The sequence below is a fragment of the Scatophagus argus genome, chromosome 2, assembly GCF_020382885.2.
Source record: "Scatophagus argus isolate fScaArg1 chromosome 2, fScaArg1.pri, whole genome shotgun sequence".
In the NCBI taxonomy this organism is placed as follows: Eukaryota; Metazoa; Chordata; class Actinopteri; family Scatophagidae; genus Scatophagus; species Scatophagus argus.
The window spans coordinates 25,866,235-25,891,171 of record NC_058494.1 but is presented as its reverse complement, the minus strand read 5'-3'; the positions used below and the strand labels follow the sequence as shown (position 1 = coordinate 25,891,171).

At 44.8% G+C, this 24,937-nt stretch overlaps 1 protein-coding gene across 1 annotated transcript in view; it reads left to right on the top strand.

The window, feature by feature from the left end:
• The window catches only part of cacna1ab (calcium channel, voltage-dependent, P/Q type, alpha 1A subunit, b), a 144,665-nt gene that overhangs the window by 69,777 nt on the left and 49,951 nt on the right, over positions 1–24,937 (top strand). Inside the window, exons 6-27 of the mRNA XM_046373888.1 lie at positions 4,301–4,392; positions 4,541–4,693; positions 5,002–5,189; positions 6,768–6,871; positions 7,048–7,163; positions 7,277–7,321; positions 8,296–8,388; positions 8,488–8,685; positions 9,908–10,020; positions 11,233–11,345; positions 12,096–12,227; positions 12,339–12,411; positions 13,615–13,735; positions 14,002–14,069; positions 14,331–14,437; positions 16,310–16,442; positions 18,641–19,215; positions 19,607–19,914; positions 20,227–20,359; positions 20,534–20,663; positions 21,658–21,717; positions 22,371–22,477. Of these exons, the coding sequence (XP_046229844.1) occupies positions 4,301–4,392; positions 4,541–4,693; positions 5,002–5,189; positions 6,768–6,871; positions 7,048–7,163; positions 7,277–7,321; positions 8,296–8,388; positions 8,488–8,685; positions 9,908–10,020; positions 11,233–11,345; positions 12,096–12,227; positions 12,339–12,411; positions 13,615–13,735; positions 14,002–14,069; positions 14,331–14,437; positions 16,310–16,442; positions 18,641–19,215; positions 19,607–19,914; positions 20,227–20,359; positions 20,534–20,663; positions 21,658–21,717; positions 22,371–22,477 (3,162 nt within the window). The remainder of the gene's footprint in view (positions 1–4,300; positions 4,393–4,540; positions 4,694–5,001; positions 5,190–6,767; positions 6,872–7,047; positions 7,164–7,276; positions 7,322–8,295; positions 8,389–8,487; positions 8,686–9,907; positions 10,021–11,232; positions 11,346–12,095; positions 12,228–12,338; positions 12,412–13,614; positions 13,736–14,001; positions 14,070–14,330; positions 14,438–16,309; positions 16,443–18,640; positions 19,216–19,606; positions 19,915–20,226; positions 20,360–20,533; positions 20,664–21,657; positions 21,718–22,370; positions 22,478–24,937) is intronic.

Here is a 24,937-nt window from a genome sequence, read left to right as displayed (position 1 = left end):
GGTGACATCACGCGCCTCGGCGGTTCTTAGATGTTTTTTTACTGTTGAGTTTTCTGTGTGGATATTTTGAAATTCTTTTCTTATTCCTCACAGTGAACTCGAAGATTCTGTTAAGAGAAACAATCAGGCGTTTCAAATGTTTCAAACTGCATTCAAGTGGATTCGGGCAGAGGAGGACTGATGATATCATACATCATTTTAGAGCAGGGCGGTGGAATTAGCAAAGGCCAGCAGAACAGTTCACATGTTTTCACTTTCCGGCGTCCTCCGAGATGGAATTTCCAACCAGATGTTGCATGGCACTCACCTGGAATACGAGGGTGATCTAAACAGCTCCATCTTCTGGAGACGGGGAGCAGAAAGACGCAGGAAGTGGCCTAATTTCAGAAAAGTTCAGCTTAGTCTTCATGCGTCTTCAGCTCGTGGATCAGCTGGTCAAATCCCCCATGCATTGTGAACTCGTGTAGAATCCACATCATGGGCGCTTTCTTGTTGCCGTTGGGGGAGACTCCATATTTTCAAGGTTCCAGTTGTGTTATTTTTAAAATGACCGTGATGAGAAAAAAGTCTTGCGTCTAACGTGTCAGGTCGTGCAGTCCGTGGTTCCTGTGGCTGCAGCAGTTGGTGAAAGTTCCAGAAGAACCGATAGTTTGAATGACAACACAGATAAAGTGAACGCAGCGTTAGCATATTATAACACACTGTTTGAACTGTGTGTGTCTGTGCGTGTGTGTGTGCGCATTTTACAGGTTGATTGTTAGGTGTTTCCCAGCAGTGAGAACCTCTGTCATCACTGCCCAAACACCTTCTCCCTCTGCAGATAAATCTCTCCCCCGTTCCTCCCTCGAGTCTTCCTGTCTGTCTGTCTGTCTGTCTCGCTCTCTCAGAATCTCACACTTTTGACACACAGGATTATCACCCTCTTTCAATCTGCTCACTCTTTCCTCTCACTTCCTGTCTCTCGTGGGATGCTCCGTCTCTTCCTTCCTGCTCTGCAGTTCACCAGGGACCTCCATCTCTAGTGTGTACAGTCTAATAAGGACATATCGCTCATGTGTTTGTAGAATCGGTGTCGCTTAAAGGAATGGCTTAGCAATGTCTGGGAAACTGTGGGAGAAAATGATTAGCGTTTAAACTGAAAATTTAAGACAGCGGGATAACTGTGCTAACAAGGCTACGTCGTCACTTAGCGTTAGCAAGCAAAGCTGCTTCAAAGAGAGTCCAAGAAAAACTGTAACAACCTGACCTTTAATGCTAACATTAATTAGGCTAAGGAAGAATAGTTCCATTAGGCAACTGGATGTGACGTTCTCTGGAAGACGTTCCAGACCTGAAGAAGCTTCTTGGATCTGGTCTTCCAGAAAACTTCACATCCAGTTGCCTAATGGAACTATTCTATGACCTGGATGAATGAGAACCTCCATAGATATTAATTAAGCTACTTGAGCCGTTAGCCTCATAATGTCGTCCATTTTTGACTCATTCTGATCGTATTTCAGTGATAGCATAATGAGGTTTGATCTTTGTTAAAAACTGTCATGGCTGCCAAGTTACATATTTTCCTCTCCCTTGTATGGAAAGTTTTTTCCTTAGTATTCACACAAAGTCCTTGTTATATCTTTACAGTTTGACAGTTTTTATTGTTTTATTGTTACTATTTGCAGGTTGGATTGATGTCCATGCAGTCACCTTTAACACCAACCTTTAAACCCTGAATTTCCCCATCCGTGATGACAGAACTCAGTGGTGGTGTTTATGCTTTCCATCTGTCTCTTATTCTGTCACGCTGCCTCCCCACTAATCTCACTAAAGTAAAGGTCATGATGATATTAAATCAGATGTATAAAGCAGAATGATAGGAGTCATAATCGTCAGAAGTCATTTCATATCCTTATTTAGTCTTCGTTTGGTGCTTTTCCATTACATTCTTTTCCTCTTGGTCCTCTCGTTTTCCTCTCGTCTAACTCTTTACTTGTTCCTCCTGTACACTCACATGTTGTTGTCCCACTGGTTCCCACTCTCCTGATGCCTCTGCATGCCCCTCCCCCTCCGTCCCCATCACGACCAGCAGTCGCTGCTCCCCCTGCTGGCCACTTCGGTGCACTGCAGGCAGGTTCAGCTGTTGCCAGGGGTGACTGCATCCTGGAGGTTTGGCTTGTCTGGCAGGAGCGGATGGTTGCCGTCTCGCACGGATGAATACTGAAGCTCTGCATTCGCCCTCGAACGAGATGTACAGGAAAAGGAAAAGAGGCAGTGAAACGGGACAAAAATAAACAGAGAGCAAAAGGAGAGACAAGGAATGACACGGAGCCAGAGGGAGGGGGAAGAAAACATCTGAATTTAAGATTCAAGATATCAGAACGGACCCTTTGCTCTTTTGTGTCATCCACCTACTCATCTGTGCAAAAAATCCAGCTCTCTGAAAGTATCTGAAGGTTTAATTGTCCCAGCGGGGAAGCAGCAGTCGGAGAAGCAAATAATAATGAGAAAAAAATCAGAGTAATTATAGATGTATTAAATAATGAAAGCCATGGTTTGTGCGAGTAAAAATTAGAGCATAGAAGAATGTGAGACCAGCGTGTATGAAGAAAATGTGCAGAAAGCTACGCACATGTTGTTTAGCAGGAACGTTTCTATGAAATGAAGTCGATTTAAAATCAAAGCACACCTGCTGAGCATCACATGCAGACGTGATTATGTACCCTGTTGTGTCCTCTCATCTGCACAGAGACCATGTCAGGCTTTAATCTGTGCGTGTGTCCTGTTGGATCTTTACTGGACCCGAGGCTGTTTGCCTGTTCTGCTGAGGTCCAGAGTTTCCAACGTGGCCTTTAGCCGTGGCAGTTAAAAAGCCATTGAGGGAATGAGGGGCTTGGCTGCCGGTACCGTGTCTGTTAATAAATGACCTCTTACTGGAATTAGCAACAGACCTGGAGAGAGATGGAGCAGGCGGGGGTGAAGACGGGGGAGGATAGAACAGAGTGAGGGATGGAGGGAGGATGTAGGAGATTTAGCTCAGTTCATGTTAAGTTTCCGTGCTGTGCTTGTTACATTTCTGAGTCGCTTCAGTCTGCTTCTTGCTCATTTTCTTTATTTTTCTCTCTTCCGTTAGCTTTGGGTTTCGCTGTAAGTGGCATCTTTTCCTGCTTTGCTTCCAGTTGACAAATCACGCAGCACTACGAGGAGTGGCTGATCTGAGGGACAGCTCTAGCTCTCCTTTTTGTTTGGGACAAAAAGGCATCCTAGAAGTGCAAATTGCCAGACGTCTGTGTGACAGCAGCGAGGTGCACCTCTTTCGCGGCCGTAAAGTCGTTTGAGGGTTGATAATAAATGGGACTGATATTCTGCTGGATGAGGTTCATGAATTTGCATGCGCAAGTTTTTTACAGAAATATTTTCTGACTGAAGTGCAGATGCACGTAGTTTAACAAGTTTAATTAAAGAAATATAAATTATTCAGCATTATCACTGGTTGTTTTGTCTTGTAATGATGTTTGACTCCAGGTCAGTCTGCCCGCTTGTCGTGCTCCTCCCCCTTCGTCTCTCTCTCCCCTCCTCCCCCTCCTCCTCCTCCTCCTCTTTCTCCTCAGAGCATCCCCTCTCTACGCCCCCACACTTCCTCCTTCCCCATCGTGCTGGACATACCCTGCCTCTCGCCTCCATACGAGACAGAGCGTGGAATTTTCCAACCTTTCTCTAGCTGACTTTACACCAGAGCTTCACACACACACACACACACACACACACACACACACACACACATGCCATAGACACATACGGCACTGTCAGAACAGGAGGTGTGACTCTGAGGCCAAGTTGTCATGCTGTTATTGGACTACCAATTCAGTCATTGCTCTCGCTCTAATCTTAACCTCATCATATACTCTCATGGACTGTTATGAGGTACATGTTTTCATCATATTTTAATTTCGGTGGTAACTCACATTTTTTCGCTTTCATGGGCCGTGATCTGATTGGTGAAGCCCGTCAAAGCAACATTTAAAATAGACAAAGCACAGCCAAGGTCCACTGTCTTCCCTTGTTTTGGAGCCTTTGACCACATCCCGTAATCTTAATAAACGGTCATAATCAGCAGATTATGCCATAGTTGTCCTACTTTTCTGACTGGTGAGACATGGATCTGTGGTTCTTGGTCGATTCTGTGTGTCAGACAGTAGTGCTGCAGCTGTAAATTGAACTGTGCAGCCTGTGACAAATTTGATGATTTTGAGAGACATGACCTGTTAAACTGATGCAGCTCTGGGTTTTCTCTCCCTCTCTCTTGCTTGTCTCTCTGCAGTATTTTGTCCTCAGTGGGGTCTCAGCTCGACCTGAGGACGCTACGAGCCGTCAGAGTGCTACGACCACTGAAGCTGGTGTCTGGGATTCCCAGTAAGTGTTGCTCTGTGTGTTTCTTCGTGTGATCACTCTTTCTCCAAATGCGTCAACGATTTCAGTGCAATGGCTGGTAGTAACCAACTAGTGAATGCAGTCCGCAGAAGCTCCTCCTTTGACTGTCTTTCTGCGCTGTGTCCTCCAGGCCTGCAGGTGGTGCTTAAGTCCATTATGAAGGCTATGATCCCCCTGCTGCAGATTGGCCTGCTGTTGTTCGTCGCCATCCTCATGTTCGCCATCATCGGCCTGGAGTTCTACATGGGAAAGTTCCACACTACCTGCTTCGACGAAGTCACGGGTAAGAACAAAACACTGACATTAATTATTACAGTGTGTCTTCACTGGACATTAAAGACCAAAAGGCAAGCAGAAGTCATAGCAAGAAACGCATAGGTGTAAATGATGAAATTAACAATGGCTGAATTCCATTTAGCTGCTTTAGCACTGAAGTATTATCAGGTATTGTTCATGCTGGCACAGTGTGGAAACGGGACACTGAGCCATCATCAGTGTTACAGGTGCCACCTGTGCTCTCCTGTTTAAGCCAACACATGATTGCCACATGTCAACTTCTGTTGTGTTCCTTCATTCTCTGTCTTTGATCAGGAGAGGTGGTGGATGAATTGCCATGCGGCACACAGTTGCCGTCCAGGTTGTGTCCTAACGGCACAGTGTGTAAAGGCGGCTGGCTCGGACCAAACTACGGCATCACTCAGTTCGACAACATCCTGTTCGCCGTTCTCACCGTCTTCCAGTGCATCACCATGGAGGGATGGACAGACATGCTCTACTATGTGAGTTAGCCAAACTTAGCATGTGGTTTAATGGCAGTACAGCATCAAGGGGTCGTAGGCACCACCCCTGTCCATTGTGCCAGAGCTCCTGCATTTGAAAAATAAAGTCACATTGGCAAGTGAAGTCAATGTTGACAAAAGCAGCACACTGGAGCAGAAACCCTTCAGAAAACTTTACACTACATTCATTTTACTTGGCATACAAACGCCTCATAGCGTTTCAGTAGAATGTGAGTTTTAATTTTTTTACTTTTTGCAGCCCTCTGCTACAGGACTTTCTGAAGCAGTGTTGTTGTTGGTCTCAACTCGACCTTTTTTGCCTTTTTGCACTTCAGCACAGTCGTCGTAACGCACAGCTCTCGTCACAGCCCTCACTGATGTTCTTTCAGTCCTCTGCGATGTGTGTTAGGTTTGTGCTGTATGTTTTTAGCACACTGAGGGACTCGTCGGGGTGGTTAAGTGTGGAGGTTGGTGATTGGCTTGGATTTCATTCAGCTAAATGAGGCATAAAGCAGTTTGAGATTTGATTCAAAACACCATTTATTTGTCCAACAGCCATTTTCCACCCCCTGCTCCCTTCATCACTCTGTTTGACTCCCTTTATCCGTCTTCTCATCTGTCCTTTTCCTGCCTTACGAGTCACTCTCCTTCCCTCTCCGCCTCCTTTTCTTCCTCTCTCTATTCTGGTCCGTCTCGCTCTATATTTAACATCTTTTCTGATGGATGGAGGCTGACTTCCTCTCTCACACAGGCAGTCAGGAGGAAACCAATGAAAGTTTAATAGAGAACGGGCTGCTCGCGCAGCGCCATGCGGTATGAAAGCTAACACATGCACACGGCAGCAGCAGATAATAATCAGCTGATAGCTCCATTTACGCGTTACACGGGTCACAGAGACACGATATCCTCCAGTAACCCGACTTCTCTGATTGTCAGCTGGGTTTGTTTAGCGAAAGAAGGAAGTGATACGATGTAAGCCGCTCTTGTTGATGTGCTCGCCAGAGAGCTTGCTGTAACATAACACCACATGTGGCATGTTTCCACACCCAAATACAACATCTCTGCATAAGATAAGATAATCCTTTATTAGTCCCACAACTGGGAAATTACAGCATCCAGGCCAGGCTGAAGTTTAAGTTTTAAGAAACCGAGTCCCTCATGCAAAGAAAGCTGCTAGCATCTAGCCAGCTAGCGTTGGTTAGGCATTTACTAACCCTTCTTGGTTAGTTTGATTAAGATTGAGATCTGTTTTGTGTAAGCTTAGATAACAGTTCAACTCACATGTTACTAGTAACACTATGGAGCAATGTTTCCAAGTGTGATGATGCACATCCATTCGGGCAGGAAGGCTGGCGGCACAATTCATGTTCTGTTGATGCTGTTCTGCTGCATGGCGGAGAGTGAGAAACTCTCAATGCAAGCATAAAACATTAAACGTTAGGCGAAGGCTGAAAAGCTGTTCACAAGAAGAAAGTGAAATGAAGCATTTCTGTGTCCTGTTTCACGAGTCCTGAACAGAGTGACAGAACACGCACAGTTCTGCGATAACACGTCTGTCTGTGGTTCTTCCTCCTGCAGAGTAATGATGTGGAGGGCAGTGCCTGGAACTGGATATACTACATCCCCCTCATCATCATCGGCTCCTTCTTCATGCTCAACCTGGTGCTGGGTGTACTCTCAGGGTAGGTTCTTCTCTGTGTCTGCTTGCAGTACATGTTCACATAGTTAAAATGTCCCGCTTCTCCTTTTCATACCGTGACAACATATGCCCCCGTATGCTTCGTACAGTCTACTTCTCTGCGTTTAGTTCCGCTGTAAATGAGCAAAATAAGATGAGCTAAGAAACCTGTCCTCACAGTGAATTTGCCAAAGAGAGAGAGCGAGTGGAGAACCGGAGCGAGTTCCTCAAGCTGAGGCGACAGCAGCAGATTGAGAGGGAGCTCAACGGATACCTGGAGTGGATCTGCAAAGCAGGTCAGTGCACCCTGACTCACACTGCTCGTTCCCATGCTCAGACATACTGGATGTGGGAAAACCAGCTAAACCCTGATGCATTCTGCTGACACCTTCCTTTCTTATTTGTGCAGAGGAGGTGATTTTGGCTGAGGACGACGCCACAGGGAACTTTGATGGTAACTGACCTTCTTTATTCTTTGAAGGTGCAATCTGCAACATGTATGCATGCGGGCGATAGTTTCAGCTTGAAGATGTTCACGAGCGGCAAGTAGGCCACGTTCACAAGCTGCAGTGGTTAGCACTGTTGCCTCGAGGTTCGAATCCCGGGCCCTTCTGGGTGGGGTTTGCATGTTCTTCCTGTGCAGGGTTCTCTGCCTTCCAAAAAACATGCTCGTTAGTTTAACTGGCTGCTCTACATTGCCCCTCGGTGTGAGTGTGTGCGTGTGCTGTCTGTCTTTGTGTGTCGGCCCTGCGATTGACTGGCGACCAGTCCAGGTTGTACCCCGCCTCTCGTCTGTAGTCCGTTGGGACAGACTCCAGCTCCCCTGCAACTCTGACAGATAAGCGGGCGTAGAAAATGGATGGATGTTTTGCGGCTATTTTAATCATTTAGTGGAAAAATACGCAATTAAAGTTTAATTGCCACGTTAAATCATCACAAAACGCACATCGTTCAATTTTGACAGAAACAAAATAAAACTCTTGGTTTGTCTGTCTCAACAGTCTCTAACCCTTAGACGTGATAATATTTGCTCTACACGCTACTTTTCTGCGCTGCTGATATGCTTGCATATTGCACCTTTTGATTGTGTGTACTGAGACAAGGAAAAGGCACCATGCTAAGACAGAGCTACATGGAGGATTATGCATTCAGTGACAGTTTGGATCATGAGAAGAACTGTTTAAATTTACATGTCCTGTCTCGAGTCCTTGAGTATAACTGAGGATACAGCTCGACTCGACTGCCAAAACACCTTTAAGCTAACTGTTATGCATGACAGAATGTGACTAAGCAAATTCAGCTCAGTAAAATGTGTAAATGTGGGGTGTTTAGCACAACACACCTACGAGTGACAGACTGTGGGAAGGACGGGACAGTAACATTTGAGAGACAGACAGATGAAGAAACAATCCTTTGTTCTCACGCCAGGCTCGAGGCGAAGGCCAACCATCAAAACCAAAAACAACAAGACAGAGCTGCTGAACCCAGAGGAAGGAGAGGACAACATGGGAGACGCAGTAGGTAAGACAAATGGAGGGATGGACACGAGAAGGTAGAAAGTTTTGTCTTTTCAGTGAAACACAACTGCAGACTGTCCGCTCTCTTTTCTCCGCCGAGCAGGTTTTGCTCGCTCCAGCATAAAGAGCGGCAAGGAGGGCTCCGGTTACAGTAAGAAGGAGCGACGCCTGCGATTCTTCATCCGCAAGATAGTGAAGACGCAGGCCTTCTATTGGACGGTGCTCTGCCTGGTGGGCCTCAACACCATATGCGTGGCCGCGGTGCATTACAACCAGCCTGAGCTGCTCTCTGACTTCCTGTGTGAGTGAATACACACATGAAACACAAAAACTACAGGGGGTTCTCCTGGGACCTTCTGTGCTGACCTCAGGGATGCCAGTTTCTGGTCTCTACCCTAAAACAGAACCGAAGGTTGCCAGTTTGGATCAATGGCCAGACTGCACGCAAATCTGGCAAAAATGACAGCTGGGATGCAAACTCCCCAGCTTATAAAAACAGGTTGAAACAGGTTTCATTCTTCTAAGCAGAGAAATGCATCGGTCAGTGAACATTGGCTCCATCTCTTATTTACTTCTTCTTACCTTTAAGTCACCAGATTCACCAGCAGATCGACAGTCACAATATTCCTCACGGTTGTCTCTGAACACTTTCCATTTTAGTCACCGCTGCTGTCCACACGCACACGCCGCGTCCCAACCTGAGTCATCTTTTTACACCTCATACCGTTTCCTCCTACACATGGAAACTACGCATTTTTACAATTTTAACTCCTTTGAACAGCAGAAACATGATGCATTCTCGTTGCTAACCAGTATCTGGTCATCATGACCCGCTTTTACGAGCGAAAGAAAATCCTTTTTCATGTGTTTATCTTCCTTCTGGTGAAAGCTGAGGGTGGCAGCTTGAAGATTTGGTCACTGCCAAGAAACACACACACACACACACGGTTTCAAGTGTGTCAGTAAAATCCAGCAAATTCAGCGTGAGCGTTCTGCATTTTGAACAACTGTCAACCAGAATAGAAAACATTATATTACACATATTCTTTGTTCTAGTCCTCGATGCAGATTTGCTGCTGCTGACATGAGCACACACACACACACACACACACACACACTCACTCTCAGCTCGTTGGCCCTGGCCAGTGTCCAGTGTCATTAGCATATGAAGCTGTGGCTGCTGATGGAGTCCATTCATCACCACGCTGTCATACACTGCTGGGCTCGCGCCGCTATTGACTCGCACTCACATAACTCTCTCTCTTTCCCATCTTTCTCTTTTTCTCTATTCCCTCACTTTCTCCGTCTTTTCATTTGACTTCTCCCTCTCTCTCTTGCACTTTGTATTTCCTTTTTTTTTTGATGCGCTCTTTATCTCTCTCTGGGACCTCACCCTCTTTCATCTCCACCTTCGTCCGTCGCCCATTCAACCCTCCTCCCTCTCCCTCCTGCCTCTCTCTCTCTCTCTCTCTCCCTCTCCCTCTCCCTCTCCCTCTCTCTCTCTCTCTCCTTCCTCCCTCCAGTCTATGCAGAGTTTATCTTCCTGGGTTTGTTCATGTCTGAGATGCTGATCAAGATGTATGGTCTGGGCATCCAGCCCTACTTCCACTCCTCATTCAACTGCTTCGACTGCGTGGTGAGTGCACACACACACACACACACACAAACTGTAACTGAGTTAAAAAAATAAAATCTAATTACGCTCATAACTATCAGGTTTTGATGACAAATCCAACACTCCATTTAATCAAGAGATTTGAGAAATAGATTTTTCTCGTGTTGCCCTGCGACAAATGAACAATGAGCAGATTTGGTGTCGCGTTTGTCACCAATACATGTGCAATAACTGTGCATTAATTTGTCATGCTCACAAAGCGGCAGCGGCATATCGGCAGCTTACTTCATATTATGTGCTGACATACAGTACATGTAAAAGTGACACCGTGCAATACTGTGTTCAGTCAGCTGGCAGCAGATGGAGGTAGAGACTCTGACTGGTGTGTGTCTGAGTGAGTGTGTGTGTGTGTGTGTGAGTATGTGTTTAATGAAAATTAGCTAATCTTCATGGTGATTTCAAAGCTTTTATTAACTCAGGTTCGGTTGTTGCTGCTGAAGTTGTAGAGAACTAGTCTCCACTTACTCCCACTGTGCAAAGATGAAAGCAAACTATCACAGGTACGAATGCTGCCATCTTGCACTTGTTGATGTCATTTGGAGCCAGAGTCTGTGCAGTAGTGATCAGGTGGGGGAGCCGCAGTATCGAAACTGTCAGTCATGACGTTTCAGCCCCTTTTTGTAGCATCAAATAACTAAATAAAACCAAACTTATCAGAAAAATGAACACTTAAACATACATCAGAGTGATAAGAACTACTTGAAATGCCCAAAACCATCTTCAGGAAATTTTTATTTGATGTGTACTTTGGGATTTTAACTTGGCCCATGTCCCATTGGCTAACATGAGGGGGGAAGGGTTTTATGAGCTGTACTGCAGCCAACCACCAGGGGGCGATCCAGGTGTTTTTGGCTTCACTTTATGAGAGCTCTCATGTTGGAGTTTGTTAGTCTGACAAACCATTTCCCAAATCTTTAGAAAATTTCTTCTTTTTGTTTCTGAAAGCAATGCAATATATTTAAGTAATGTAGCTAATTTTAAGTTTTAGCTCTTCAATTTCTCAGATCTTTTGTTGTAGCTTAAACGTGTTTAATAAACTTACACAGATTCAGTAAATGATTCAAAGGGCCTCGGATTTGAAATTGAAACTATGTGTAAATTGGGCCCAACAAGCGCTGTGAATGTACTGAACGGGATCTGACTGTGTGGCGTTTGTACGTTGTGCATGTGCAGGTGATCGTGGGCAGTATCTTCGAGGTGGTGTGGGCCACCATCAAACCAGGCACATCCTTCGGGATCAGCGTGTTACGAGCTCTGCGACTTCTCCGCATCTTCAAAGTCACCAAGTAAGACTCTCACGCCACTGAGGCACGCATGTCCCGTCTGCCCACGCACACACAAACAGACGGGGAGACGCCGAGCTGCGGTTGCGGTGGAGGAGGTTTAATTGGATTTGGCTCGTGCACATTGTTCTACTTGTTCGTGTTGAACTTCTGTGCTGATCATTCGGTCAAATCACACTTGAAGTGTTTTACCCTCAGAGGCAGAATGAAACTGTATTTTTAAGGTGATTGACAGAGTTTAGGGGTCAAGTCTCTTAGAGTCAGGCAGTAAGTTGGTCTTATTCTTACTTTGGTTTCGTTAGAGCTCTGACTGTCAGCCTGAGCCCAGCTGGACCACATGTGACCCGGTTCTGCTCCATGTTAATTTGGTTTGAGGGAGGATGAACCACAGGGTCAAGAATTTTACTGCAGTGAAAGTTTCTGAAAAAAATGAAAGAAGGGAATATTAGCAGGAGGCCCTCATAAAAAATGTGTTTTATGACTTGACAATTAATGAACTGGGCGTTGCTTTGAAAAGGAAACAAATTATTGCTGTAGTTTTTGCTCAACAAATGTGGAAAAATAAAATAGCATCTAAAGATTATTATGAAATTAGATTTGACAATATATTTTACCTAGACTTAATACGAACAGGATATTCACAGTTAAAGCCCAAACTTGTTTTTCTCATGATGTTTTCTTTCTTTCACTGTTATGCTTTTGCCCTCCTCCATTAATCTTCCTCCTCCTCCTCCTCCTCCTCCTCCTCTTCAGGTACTGGGCTCCTCTTCGCAACCTGGTGGTTTCCCTGCTAAACTCCATGAAGTCCATCATCAGTTTGCTCTTCCTCCTCTTCCTCTTCATTGTGGTGTTTGCCCTGTTGGGGATGCAGCTGTTTGGAGGACAGTCAGTATCGAGCAGATTTAGACAACAAGCTCACAGCTCACAGTGTTAACCGTATGTTCCTTTTGTCATTATCACATTTCCATTTTTTTAAATCTCTTTTCTGCTTCTCAGATTCAACTTTGAAGGTGGAACTCCTCCCACCAACTTTGACACTTTTGCAGCAGCTATCATGACAGTGTTTCAGGTAGGAAAAAGCAGTATGAAGTGAACCCACTGACGTCATTCATAAACATTCGATTCCATTCAATTCGGTTTATTTATATAGCGCCAATTCACAACAAATGACACTTTCCAATTAGAGCAGGTCTAGACCAAACTCTTTAATTTCACATAATAAATTAGCAGATCATGTTGTCCGCTGTTTAAAATGGTAAAATGGTAAGGTTCTTCTTTGAACTCCTGCCTCTTTAACATGTTAAACCGGGACAAATGGTTATCTTTAATAGACTCTCAAGTGTTTCTATGTGGAAATCAACCTTCCAGAGATTATCATTGCGATTTTTGCCGATTTTCCTACGTGAATAAAATGTATTTTGGTAAATAAATTCTACCGTTTTTGTTGAAATTTAGTCTTTTTTGCAAATCATGGTTTCTGACTGGAACAGGACTGTAAGCACTCTCACATGCACTCGTGTACGTGTTCAGGACAGCTGAAGCCCTTTTCGAGAGTGAAATTAAATGATGCCCATTGTTGTCATGTCATCGTGTTTGCCAGATGACTCGTTCAGTCCTGACTGCAGTCTTCACGTTCATGCATTCGCTCCACTCAGACGGCTTTTGTAAAGAAAGAGCCATTTGTGTTGCTTTATTGTCTCTGCGTGACTCAGAGGCCAGCTGTGTGTGTGTGTGTGTGTGTGTGTGTGTGTGTGGTTTGCTGCAACTCAGGCTACTTTCTGGGACACATTTCAGACTCAAGATCAGTTAGTTGAGGACAGAAGCTGTGTTCCTGTTTAGTTATTTTTTGAGGTTAAAGTTAGGCCCCATAACAGGTATTAGTTAGGCTTCAGGGACGTTTCCAAGAAATGACTGTAAGGTAAGTCATTCATTACCTGTAAACAGGTAAAATTAAACAGGAAAAGGCCTTTTTCTTTTGCAATGACACTTTGATGATAACAAATGAAAACATGTAAGAATTCCAATGCGTATAAAGCAATACAGGTCACTTCAGTTCAAGCCTGTCGCTTGGACGTCAGAAGTTTAAAAAAAAGGAAAAAGCAAAAAGCTGTTTCAAAAACTTTCCTTCTGGCTCCTCTGTGGACATCTTTTGAATGTCTGACAAATGCATAAATTCTAGGTTTTTATTTTTTTAGTGAGCCCAAAAAACATCAAGCCATTATAATGTAATCCTTGACCTTTGTTTTTCCCGCTGCTTGTTCTTTGTGCGTAGATCCTGACAGGCGAGGACTGGAACATGGTGATGTATGACGGCATCAAGTCCCAGGGAGGAGTGAACGACAAAGGGATGGTCTTCTCCATCTTCTTCATCGTCCTCACACTCTTTGGCAACTGTATCCTGCCTTCATGCTCACATATACACATAAACCGATGTCCAACATCGCCATCTGTCAATATGCCAAACAAAAATTTGCACAACCGCGACAGTGAAGACGAGGACTTTGAGCAACACAATCCCCCTCCCTCTCGTTCCTCTGACTTTCCTGCATCTGTAACCCTACGCCTCTCTCTTCCTCTCCACTCCTTCTTCCTGAGAAACACTCAGCGTCCTCTCTAGATGTCCTGGCATCAGTAGTTTTCTTAACTTCCGCCACCTCAGACACTCTGCTAAATGTCTTCTTGGCCATCGCTGTCGACAATCTGGCCAATGCCCAGGAGCTCACCAAGGTACAGGATCAAACAAGAAAACAAATCTCCCTTCATGTTTTAAGAAAAAGAAGCAAATATATTATAACTTATGAAAGATGTTTTTTGGGTAATTTAGTATTAAACAATGACCTTTAGTTTTCAACTAATTGTAGATCGGCTTTGTTTTCGTTTTTTTTTTTTTGTTTTTACCACCACAAAGTATTTCTTATATTAAATGCCAGCGTTTCAACATTGAAATGGGGATCAAGTGACTGACATGATCCTCTTCTTCTCCAATAGGACGAGGAGGAACAGGAGGAAGCAGCCAATCAGAAGACAGCTATGCAGAAAGCTAAGGAAGTGGCAGAGGTCAGCCCTCTGTCGGCAGCCAACCTGTCTATTGCTGCGTGAGTATCCACGCCATACCCATTCCCACACTGCTTTGTGTGGACAAACACACATGCATACACTCATGTTAAACACAAAAGCATACAAAGTATATTCTGCAGTTTCCTCAAATGGTGACCAGGGCCTCAATTTACCTCAACAGCAGAAGGTGCAGTTTGGCTGAGACGTTAACACACATACACCCACGGTGACCGAAATCAGACAATAACACTTCAGATGACTAATCAGAACACAGAGGTGTTGAAAATAGCATTATTATCTTCTTGGATTTATTAAGTTAAAACAAAAGAAGTGAATATTGTGCTTCTTGGGCTTCATTATACGCCCATCAGCCGCAACGTTAACACCACAGACGGGTGAAGTGAATATTGTTAATCACATGTTTACGATGCAAGGTTCTGCCGGGGAAACCTTGAGTTGTGGCCATCGTGTGGATGTTCTTTGACACACACCAACCAGCTAAACATTGGATCCTTTGGGTCCTGTGCAGACCGTGTCCCGACTTCTGTCTTTCTCCCAGGCCACATTTCAGCCAGGCCTTAATTCCTACTTCCTTGGCCATTATTTAAGACATTATTTGAAGACAGACAGTATATATTGATATGAAATTATTCTGCCTTCCTCACTTTTTGTAAAATCACACACACAGAGAAGCCGCTGTTTCTTTCTCAAATCTGTCTTTGCTAACATTTATGATTGGCAGGCATTCGTGTACTTGTGGTGCACGCACTCACACACACACACACACACACACTCACACGCACACGAACACCCACCATCCCAATCTGCCCACTCTCATCCTCTAAGACATGATTAAGCGATTGTTCTGAGACTGAAAGGAACAGATTCTGGGCTTTGTGGAGTGAAGAAGAGCGAGAGGCGGACAGTCGGTAAAATCTGCTCCTGGCAGCAGAAACGCTGACAATAGAACACATCAAAATGATTCTCACAATAATCCCGCTGCTCCTTTAGAAGTCACCGGACCCTTCAGTTATTGTGGTGAGCCTTTGATTGCTAGACTAGAAGCTGGAGGTTTTGGGCTACAGTTATGCTTGTCACTTAGACACTGACTTGTCAGTCATTTACTGTAACAGGCATGTGGATAATTTCTAGTTATGGAATCTAAATAGCGTGTTTTCAAAACCTGGATAATTTGCCTGGAAATTAGCTTTCTTCCAGTGACAGGGCACAACATCAGTAAATCAACACACAGCACAGTAAAGGCACTTGGCCTTTTCTGTGTTTGTTTGACAGATATGAACCCTGGATGTATCACGAGCACTGGATACCGGACTCTGACATGGTCTCCACAAATCAATTCAGTGAATAGGTTGATTGCCAATAACTCCCATAAAGACTTAAATGACTCTCAGAGAGTACCATGTGACCTCGACCTCACCTGTCACCTGACTTGTCACCTTGCAGCCACGAGAGGGTCGCACTAAACATTAACAACACTTTTCTGACGAGAACAAAGGAAACATCGGTTATTATGAATATGTAAATATGTAGTCCTCGGGTCACACTTTTCCAAATGTACTGCTAATGAAGCTGGAGCTCTCTGGATGCCGTTGCTCCGTTTCTCAGACAATTCGAAGTGTCTCCACCTTCTTCTTTGTCGCAAACATTTCCTCCTGTTTTGATGTAATTGCTCTTCATTCATGCAATCTACTTACTGTTATGCTGGAATTACAGGTTGTGCATCATTTTATAGCGTTTGCTTAATTAATTTTTGTGAGTCATTTCTTTCGATTTTTAAGGCTCTACTGTTTGTATGGAGTCTTCCATCCAAAATCTCCATCTGCCATTCCTGTGTCCTCCTCACCGTCTTCACCTCCTCATTCTCCCCTCGTATTCCCCCTCTCTTACAGTAAGGAGCAGCAGAAGAACCACATCAAGGGAAACAAGTCAGTGTGGGAGCAGAGAACGAGCGAGATTCGCCGGCAGAACCTGATGACGAGCCGCGAGGCGCTTTACAATGAGCTGGAGCAGGAGGACTGGAAGGTGGGAGGGGAGGGAGAGGAGGTGAGGACCCCTCCCTAAATGAGACACACATATATATGCAGTCCACTCCTGATATATATGGTGAACATTTGTTGGAATGTGTGTAGAGTGATTTTAAGCACTTAAAGGGACATTTTCATCCATGTTCAGTCGTTTCTGTAAGGATCACTTCCTGTCATTCCACCTCACCGACTTTCTCAGGAAATGAACAACTCTTGGGTGTCAGTTGAAAAATGTCTAAATGAAAAAGTAGAAGTGAGCGGATGCACCTTTGATCTTAAATATGAACAGGTTTTCTCACATTTCTTGTCCTTTGTGTCTAGTGTCATCAAACAACTGATCTGAGCAAGTGACCCAAAATATCTGCTGATCTTCCGAAGTTAAGGAGAAAATGAACCTTAAACTGTTTGTCAATTGTTTACCAAGAGTTGAATCACTTCAAAGTTTTTACAGTTCATCTTCGTTCCACTGCAAGTACAGCAATGATCTTGGGTCTCAGATCTGCCCAGAGTTTCCAGAAATGTCCATTTAAGATGAGTAAAATTTGAACTTGATCTCCATTAATTGTACTGACAGTGACATTGAAGTTTCTTTGTGAAGAAGCTGCTGGTCAGGTCGCCAGTCAATATATGGCCTTTCTCTGCTTTTCTATAAGTAGACTTTTCATTTTTTAAAACATGTTGCCTGCCATGGTAACCACTGATTTGCTATTGTGAAACATCAGAAAAAAAGATTTGATTTTATAGAGTAATTCAGCATGAACTGGAAATCTTGTTTTTCTTGAAATCCAACACATTGCTGCAGTGATTACTCTGTGACAGGGCACCAGGACGGGTGTGGACACATCCGAGAGGGATGCTAACTTTTAACTACCGAAGGGTAGTTGAACGTCGCTTTTCAACCTGGTGTTAAGTTACTCTTCATTACATTTCAGCTCATCTGTATGTAATGTGTGGTGATCTACAGTTGAAACGCTGGACTGACGTGACGGCCTGACCTGCTTTTTTATCACTGTGAATTCTGGGTCATGCTGCACTTCACAGATGTTTCGATTCAAAGGATGTAATGTCCCTTTAAGCCTGTGAAAGACTGTTATTATTGCGCTAGCCACTGCTATATGGGACGGCTTGAAGCTGCGTGCTTGAGAGCAATGCATTATTAAAGTGGGGCATGCAGAGACGTCCAGAAGATGTCTCTGACAGAAGGCAAAAGTGGAGCGGGACGAAGTGTAATGCACTTTAAAAAGAAAAAGAAAAAAGAAGATGATCAGGAGTCGACTGGATATGGCTCGGCAAACTGTGTACTCACAGCTGGATCTGTTTGCCATTTTGTGGTTCTGGAAAGATTCATGACAATGCTGTTCATGAAGAACCAAAAATGGAGGGGGGCTGTTTGCCGAAGCGTGTATGTCTGTGGCTCGAGGGAGGGATGGGGTTCTGGGTTTATTCTGGGATGTAAGTCAGGTGTGGACTTCCTGAATGCGGGTCACAGGTGGCCTATACTGTGTCCTTTGCATCAGCTTTGAAGCAAACTGCTACTGCAACCTAAAAACCATGTGAATGCAACTGTGATGTATTTGGAGTTTAGTGAGCCTCAGCTTCTTGAATACGGTTAAAACCCAACTGTTCAGTTTAATAACGCGTGAAAGTCAATTAGGAAATAACCACCTTTTTCTTCATTGTTGCAGAAACATGGTGTTTGCACAAAATTAGCAAAATTCTTCTTAATAATTTTTAATTTGCTTTTGTTTGTTAGTTTAAACAAGCTTGAATTTCACAACCAAAGTAAATTTTAGCAGTCTCTAAAATGTCTTCTGCCACCCCAGAAGAGTGGAAGTCAGCGGTTCTTCATTTGTGGATCCACACAAAGACACTAAAAAACATTTTCACTGAAAGTGTGCTGTTAACTCTTTAAGCATTTTTGCTGTTGAATTATTTAATTTTAATTTTTGTATACTTGTACATGTTCAAGCACCACAAAGTAAATTTCCTTTCATGTTATTTGGGTGTCAACAGAAGTTTTATCAAAAATAATATCACCCATACCTGTGTAACAAAAGCTAAATCACCCATATTGGGATTACACTTGCAGGAAGTAAGAAAATGTGTCTTCTCTGGATTTTTGCCTGAATCCTTTACGATCCATTTTAGCAGCACCCACTCATCCCTTCCGCTACCTTATTATTACTCTCGTCCCAGGTGTCCTACCCACGTAAAGGACGTGGCCACCTGGATCGCCCGCTCGTGGTCAACCCACAGGATAACCGCAACAACAACACCAACAAGACCCAACCCGGTGAGCTGCCTCTGGACCAGGAGTACCAGCGCCAGGACATGGATCACTACCGCCGCGCCGCCTTCCATCACTACCACCACCATCATCAGAAAGCCACTGGGCCTGACAGTGGAGGAACAGGCCAGCCAGGCGAGACCCGCATGGAACATGGCTTCAGCTGCACGTCTCTGGGCAACGTGGAGGTCCAGCAGGGGGAGGAGAGGCACAGCCACAGGAGCCACCGGGGCCACAGGCACAGGAACAGGGAAGGCAGGGAAGCTCGCAGTGTGTCCCCCCACCACAGTGAGGTGGGAGAGGGGAACAACGAGCACAGGAGGTCCAGACACCGCAGGGCAGCCAAGGACGGGGAGGAAGGCAGGAGACACAGATCCAAGGGGACGGAGGGGGACGGACAGAAAGGCACGGAAGGGGAGGGACGGAAGACCAGACGGCATCGCCATGGCAACCAGGAGAGGAGCAGAGGGCATCGCACCAGAAAGTGAGTGAAGGAAGGGTTTATTTTCTCTGTGTGAATGCCTCAAATTATAACCTGACAAGGGTTAAGAGCCAGTTAAGTTTGTCTTTGTCTAAGAAATCAGGACAGTAACTTTCTGAGGACATTTGTGTACAGACTAAGGGCTCTTTTGTGTTATTTGTGATTGGCTGTCTGCTAGCTTATCACACATTGGTTGCACCTAAATTTCGATTGGGATCAGACAAAATGGATGGTATGGTTTCCCATGCAGATTCTGTTTGTCTGTCTGCGTTTCGTACGTGTTGGTGCTAACAGGGCTGGCAGTACAAATCCTGTGGTGCTACATCTGGTGTTTTTGATAAGATGCTCCTTCGGTCCCCTAATCCTTTTGCATCTTTCTGTCCTCATTCATCAGGGAGTGCCACAGCACCTGTCCCACCCTGTCCACAACACGACCCATACAGCAGTACAACGAGGACCTGGACAACTTCCGCAACAACAGCAAGCTGGCCAGCGCCCACGAGCACCCTTACGCCCTCCCACCGGATCACCCTGATCATCCTGACCACGTCAACAACCTGCTGAACTGCCGCGACGCCGACACCCACACCCTGCTCCACAGCATGGACAGCCTGATCCTGACCAGCATGGCCAAACCCGAGTACACGAAGATCGACATGCCGCCTGTCTACCCCTACCCCTCCACCAACGCCATCCTGCAAGGTGAGCTTCTGGGGGGGGCGAGCATACGTGAAGGAGGGTTAGGCCCCTCAGTATAATTAGATTATCAACTTGTCGATAATCTAATTATACAACCTTTATCAGTCTAATTTCAGTTTAATTTTGCTCCGTATTCATAAAAGCATTTCCACTGACTGATACTGGCCGACGCTGGTCTGAATTCAGCCTCATTTAGTTCTGTTCCTGAAACAATGACAGCTGATATGTTTCATGTGTTCGCCGTCTACTCGGATGATGCCGACAGCTTTCTTTCTGCCCGTCTGTCCTTTCCTCTTCCCTTGTTTTCTGTCTCAGTGAACAAGAACGCCAACACCGACCAGAAGAAGAGTGAGGAGAAGAAGGAGGAGGAGGACGAGGGAGGAGATGAAGACGGCCCCAAACCCATGCCTCCCTACAGCTCCTGCTTCATCATGTCCACCACTAACCCGTGAGTGTGTGTGTGTAAATCCTTTTATAAAACACTGTGCTACGTCCCTATTGAGGACATAGACAAGTTACCGGATATGATCATCTTTCTCTCTTAGAGCCTAGAAATACTTTGTAGTTTGCTTTGTGTTGTTTTCTGTGTCAACATGTGTGTGCGTCTGTGTCTTTGCGCCAGGTTTCGGAAGTGCTGTCACTACATCCTGACTCTGAAGTACTTTGAGTTCAGCATCCTGTCTGTCATCGCTATGAGCAGCATCGCCCTCGCTGCAGAGGACCCTGTCTGGCCTGACTCACCACGAAATAATGTGAGACATCTTTCGCTGTGTGTGTGTGTGTGTGTCTTTCTGTCAGCCTGTGAATGTGTGTGTTTCCTTTTGTTAATAAAATGTTTTCCAGCCTGTTTTACCTTGAGTTTAAAATAAATTTAAGCCAGGTTTGTTGAGGTTCAGATATTTACAGTAAAATGTGGGCTGGAATTGCCAATTGTACAGATGAAGTTTCCAGTTTTATGTATAACAGCTTGTAACAACTTGTATTGTTGTGTGTATTTAAACATATGCACTATATAGACAAAAGTATTGGGATGGGGTTGCTTTTCAGGGGTTGGGCTCAGCCCCTGACTTCCAGTGAAGGTCCACTGAGAGTCCTGACCTCAACCCCATCCAACACCTTTGGGATGAACTGGAACGGAGATTGTGAGCCAGGCCTTTTGGTCCAACATCAGTGTGTGACCTCACAAATGCTCTACTGCATGAATGGGCACAAATTCCCACAGAAACACTCCAACATGTTGTGGAAAGCCTTCACAGAAGAGTGGAAGCTGTTAGAGCTGCAAAGCTGTCTGTGTGTTTACAATGAGACGTCATTAAAGTCCCTGTTGGTGTGATGGTCGGCCAATACTTTTGTCCATATAGTTTTTTTAAGAGAACGTGTAACTGTGTAATTTAAATGTAATTTGTATAATGCCTGACAGTTTAACTCCTGTTAACAGTAGTTTTAAATACCATCACTAGAGATGCACAGTAATGTCAGCAGTTCTTTAGTGTCGGCAGATAAAATTTCTTTACTGATGTGACTAAAATGTTTTGGGATAAGATGTAAATTTAACAACTGAGTGCAGGATGCCTCTCATTGATGTCCAATTGGTGTGTGATTGTGTGATTGTGTCTTTGTCTCTTTGTTCATCTCTCCGTTCTGTCCATTCTGTTCTTGCTCCCCCACCGATTTCATCTTCTTTATTCTCTCTGTCTGTCTTCCCAACATGATAATTATATCTCACGGTGTTGTGTTGCTCTGCAGGTGCTGCGTTATTTTGACTACGTTTTCACAGGCGTCTTCACGTTTGAAATGTTGATCAAGGTAACAACGTATCACCGTGTGTGTGTTTGTGTGTGTGTTTTACGCCTTTGTAGTTGGATAATTGTATCACTGTGTCTACTGCTTATGTTTTTCCTCCTTTTTTTGCGCTACTGTGTGTTAATATGATTGTGGGCTTACGAGCAGAGATGTTCTGAAACCGTTGCCTGTTGCCTGAACTTTGTGTACTGGCCCATGCCGAGATTCGATTTGACATACTGTATATACATACATGAAAAGACATGATGTACAAACATAAACAGAGAATGAATGCAACAGAACCTTCTTTAGACTCATTGTGCTGTTTCATGCAACGTCCTCAGATGCCTCATATGACGACGTTCAAATCGACAGCACTGGAAACTATTGACTTGAGTTAAATGTTGCCAAAATGCTGACATTTTGCCAGCTCAGGCTAACGTTACATGTGTAGAAAGCTACACATTCCCTTGACCGAGACTTGTGTACTCGCCGATACCTGAACCCGACCTGACAGGCTTTGTATGTATGTGAGACATTTCCAATGCTGGTATCAGAATAACTCTGCTATATTTGTTTTGGACCTGTGCCCTTGTAAATGCACCGACTTTTGTTTGAGTTTGGGTGTGTGCGTATATATTTTGCGTGCCGTACTGAACGAGCTCCATGTCTTCCAGATGGTGGTGCTGGGATTGTTTCTCCACCAGGGCTCCTACTTCCGCGACTTGTGGAACATTCTGGACTTTATTGTGGTTAGTGGTGCTCTGGTGGCCTTCGCCTTCACGTAAGTTCCCCACCCCCCGACCCTCCTCTTCATCATCTCAACCACCCTAGCCCACACACAAACGTACACACATATTCCTCCATCTGCAGAAAGACCCTTGTCACCCGACGTGGTGCTGCCGATACACCAGGCAATGCTGATGTTTTGCTCCTGTTTTCTCAGCCTGCTGCACTTCAGAAAGCATCACCTCCTGGCCTTGTCGTTCTACTGTCTGCTCTTTTTTTACTTCCTCTCGTCTGTTTCTCCTTTCATCCGTCTTTGTGTCCTTTCAACTCTCCTTTCTTCTTATATCTCCCTTCTTTGGCATCTTCTACTTTTTTTCCCACTCTCTCTTTTCCTGGTTTACTGTTTTCTGCCTGTCTCATTCCCGTCTTTCTTTCCCGAACTTTTCTCTGTATTCTTGTCATTGTCTGTTTATCTCCTTCCCTCCAGAAACCTACCCTTTCTCCATTTCCATCTCCTTTTCCTCACCGTTCATCATTACATGTGGTAGCGTATCAGCAGGTCTTTCTCTATGTCTCATCGCCACCTTCATCCGGTCAACCACCCATGACCCTTAACTAAATACTTTCCCTAATGTTCTGGTTGATCATCACCGTCTCACCTACACTCTAAAAAGGAAAGTGGCTCCTCTTAGCATTTTGCTTGTCCTTGATTGCGCAAGCTTTGGGAAACCTCAGAAGGTATCCTGAGGTACTCTTGCGAAATGATTACCATTGTAGTTTCACAAACATCTTAACTTTTTGCATTGTTCTTCTGTAGTTCTAAGAGGGGAACCCTGGAAGCGAAATGAGTTTTTAGAGTGTAGTCACCCACCTTTCACCCCCACAAACCCCAAACCTTGCCTGAAACAGTCACCTCAAAACCCATACCAACATCAGTTCCCTTGAATGTTTGACCTAATATAATATAAAGCACCTCCTGCTCCCTCTGAACATGTTCTTTTCCCAATCTCCCTTGCTTTTGTTTCCTTGTGACCCCTTTTTGCCAAACCATGCCGCTCTGGTATTACCTCCAACCAGGCCGTGAGTCATCCCTTCCTCTTTTCTTGCATCTAAAGCCCTGACTTTGATCCCTCAAATCTTTGCTTACCAACACTTCCCCCAAGACCCTCCACAGCTTTGGCTCTCGCTGATGCCTTCACGTACTCTCCAGACACCTCTTTCATACAAGCCCCTCCCTCTCAATGTCCTTACATTTTGCACTTCTACCTGATTTCCCTCCCTCATTCTCCTTACACCCTTCTTGCTCCTAACATACAGCAAATAGAGTGATAGTACTAGGGGATGCTGAATCACTTTCAGTGAACTCAGTCAGCCTCTCCTACCCACCTTCTGGCAGGAAGAATTGGACTGACTGTGAGGTACAAATTTTGTATGAAAAACTTGGAGCTGGAGCAAGTAAACGAAATGTGATTTTTGAAACAAGTAAAAGTCCCCTTTCGGCTCACAACACGGTCCTCATAAAACCAAAGAGTACTGAAGAATATCCTACTATAAACCTTAAACCTTTGAGGCATCGACCTAAATAACCCAATACCTGGTATCAAAACTTCGCAAGTAAAGCCATATCTTGATATTTTTGTTTCCAGTTCTTGCTTGCAGCCAGTCACCACAAGCATTCTTCAATTTAAAGTGATGTGGGATTGTCCCACTTACTGCAGTAGCTCCAACCAATGCAGTTTAGTGCTTGATTTTTAAATAGTTGAGCTGCCTGCTTCCATTCAGATGATGGGTATCGGATACAAGATAAACAAGTATCAAATGAAGTACACTATTGGCACTCATATCACTTCAAGTTCTTTAAAAAAAACTGCATATATGGTACCCTCACTTGGAGAAGAAAGTGGTCAATAGCAGTTTTGATGCACTGTGGCAGGACTATACTGATGACGCTACCCAGGCTGAGACTACAGCCATGCTGGAGGTGCTGAGACTCTACTTGACTGTACTTATGCACAACAGTGCTTTAAGTTAAATGCTAACTCTAGCATGCTCACGTGCTGTAGGGTTAGATTCGCTTGTTAGCATGCTGATACTGAATTTGTGTGCTGTGTGTTAGGAACATACACATTGCTCCCTAGCTTGCCATTAAACCCGCCCAAACCAAACCTCCACCATTTACTGAATATAATCCATGATTAACCCTGCTGCCCTTCCTGACTTCCTCCTTCCATACACACACCTTTCAAACCCACCTGTCCAACATCCTGCTTACAACCCAGCTGCACCCCTGCCTCCCTTCCTTTTCATTCTCCGGGCTGAAGGTCCCTGTCCGTGGGGGTGAGGGCACCCCAGACACCTTTAACCCTTTAAGTGCCCAGGCTATCTGTTCGCCACAGGGAGGAACACCACCAGGGCTCATCGCCCCCCACACCCCCCACCCACCGCCCCTCTCTCTGTCTCTCTCTCTCTTTCTGTTTTACCCACACACACACACACACACACACACACTCAAGCA